The sequence below is a fragment of the Bison bison genome, unplaced genomic scaffold, assembly GCF_000754665.1.
Source record: "Bison bison bison isolate TAMUID 2011002044 unplaced genomic scaffold, Bison_UMD1.0 scf7180017864506, whole genome shotgun sequence".
Classification (NCBI taxonomy): Eukaryota; Metazoa; Chordata; class Mammalia; order Artiodactyla; family Bovidae; genus Bison; species Bison bison.
The window spans coordinates 1,219,871-1,222,113 of NW_011495063.1; the positions used below are offsets into that span (position 1 = coordinate 1,219,871).

The window sequence follows — 2,243 nt, forward strand, 5'->3', positions numbered from 1 at the left end:
CCAAAAAAAAAAAAAGAAATCCTTTAGTTCCGCGCGCAGCTAAAGGGGGCGCCCCTGCGTCTCTGCTGCGCCGCTCACGCCCCAGCCTAGTCTAGAACTTTGGGGCGAGGAGAGTGGGGAGGAGGGTTTTTATGATGTCGGATGCCCCTGCCGGTGATCAGAAGGGAAGTTGCCGTGTCACGCCCCAACCCCACGCCTGCCTGTAATCAGCCCTCCCCTCTCCCCAGCGTACCCCGAGAGCCACCTCTCCAGCTCTCCGCTTGTTTACGCGAACGCGGAGCGCGGGGGCGGCTCGGTAGGAGGAGTCTCCCGCGGCCCCGCCCCTGCTCCTGCTGGCCCCGCCCCCCACGGGCTCCTGGGGCTGTGGCCGGGAGGGTTTTTATCTCCGTGTGTGCATGTGACTGTGCTGGGTTGGAATGTGAACAATAAAGAGGAATGTCCAAGTGTTCAGAGGGTGCCAGAAGGGAGGGAGTTTGGGTACATGAGGCCACCGCTGGAAATCTGAACAAGTCTCCTTTGACCAAACCAAAAAGTGGAGATGGAAGGGTGAAGGGAGGAGGGGAACCAAGATTAGAAGGTACCTTGGGAACCAAACTTCCCGCCCACAGCATCCCTTCTGGGAATACTCTTTGGGCAGTCTAGTGGAATTTGCTAAACCGGCAGAACGAAGAGAGAGACAGTATGGTACCCAAAAACTTTAATTTCTGATATTCCCCCTCAGGGATCAAGAGAGAAATCAGACAACCATAGGGAGCTTTGACTTGGTCGTCACCGTGCTGGCAGAGGAGGGCCTCTCCAGGAGCCCATTGCTAGAATCTTCCCTTTCCAAAGGTTGCTCAGAAACCCCCGGTGCCATGGCGTCCTCCCTGATGGGATACAGGCAATTCTTAGTGAAAGCTGGGTGCATCCCTCAGAACACACCCATCCTCTATCCCAGGGACTTCTTATTTTTACTGTGCGTAGGAATCCTTGTGGAATTTTGGTTGAAACGACAATTCCAGGCCCTATCCCTCCCCCAAACACACACACACACACACACACAGATTCTGCTTCAGGAGGAATAGAAGTGGTTTGAATCTGAATGTTTAACAAACTCCTAGTTCAGGTAATCTGAGGACTGGGCTTCCCAGGTGATGCTAGTGGTAAAAGAACCCACCTGCCAATGCAGGAGACATGAGACACAGGTTCCATTCCTGCATTGGGAAGATCCCCTGGAGGAGGGCATGGCAACCCACTCCAGTATTCTTGCCTGGAGAATCCCATGGACAGAGGAGGGATTGGAGAGGACAGACTGGCAGGCTACAGTCCATAGGGTCGCAGAGTTGGACAGGACTGAGGCAGCTTAGCACATAGGAACTCTCCCAGTGTGAGGACCACACTTGGAGAAACGATGCCTGACTCTGGACCCCACAGCTGACAGCTGAAGTTGACAGGTGGCTTTTGCCTCTCCTTTCCTTACTACCTCTCTCTGCCCCACACAGAAGAACTAGACTCGGCTGAGAGCTCAGGACAAACAACTCCCAGCCTCCACAGCCTGTTAATCTATGTAAAAGTTCCTTAAAAGTGAAAAGCAAAACATTCTTCTAAGTGTTAGGAGGGAGAGGGTAGCTCATGAACCAAGCCCTCCACCCTGCACACTTCACTCACACGCTGAAATACACAAGCCGCACTGCACCCACAGCACAACCAAAGCCCAGGGCTGAGCCATGCCCCTCACCCTGAAACACCCCTGAAGGTGTCAGAGTTTGAGAGCTGCCGTCACCAACTCTTAACCCAAGCCCTTTCCTCCCACCCTGACCAGCCCTCAGCCCTCCTGCTCACTGTAGGTCACTCCCCCCGAATGTCTCCTTGGGCCTCTTCCTCCTTTCTTTCTGGAACCTTATCAGGCAGAACACAGCCACGGACAGGAACAGCAGGCCCAGCAGCACCCCAATCACAGTCCCAGCCACTCGGCCTTTGGAAGGGTCTAAGGAGACACGTAAGGAGATAAATGCCTGGTGGCTCAGATGGTAAAGAATCTGCCTGCAGTGCAGGAAACCTGGGTTCAATCCCTGGGTGGGGAAGACCACCCCATGGAGGAGAGCTTGGCAATCCACTCCAGTATGCTTGCCTGGAGAATCCCATGGACAGAAGAGCTTGGGGGGCTACAGTCCATAGGGTCGCAAAGAGTCGGACATGACTGAAGCAACTTAGCACACATACAAGGAGACACATGATCGTCAGAGCAACAGACCTTCCTTGAT

At 54.2% G+C, this 2,243-nt stretch overlaps 1 protein-coding gene across 1 annotated transcript in view; it reads right to left on the bottom strand.

Annotated features, from left to right (window-relative positions):
* Positions 1 to 2,243, bottom strand: part of VSIG2 (V-set and immunoglobulin domain containing 2) — a 6,544-nt gene that overhangs the window by 354 nt on the left and 3,947 nt on the right. The window contains exons 6-8 of the mRNA XM_010829531.1: positions 2,203 to 2,237; positions 1,822 to 2,027; positions 233 to 866 (exon numbers count right to left, since the gene is read on the bottom strand). Of these exons, the coding sequence (XP_010827833.1) occupies positions 737 to 866; positions 1,822 to 2,027; positions 2,203 to 2,237 (371 nt within the window). The 3' untranslated portion in view covers positions 233 to 736. The remainder of the gene's footprint in view (positions 1 to 232; positions 867 to 1,821; positions 2,028 to 2,202; positions 2,238 to 2,243) is intronic.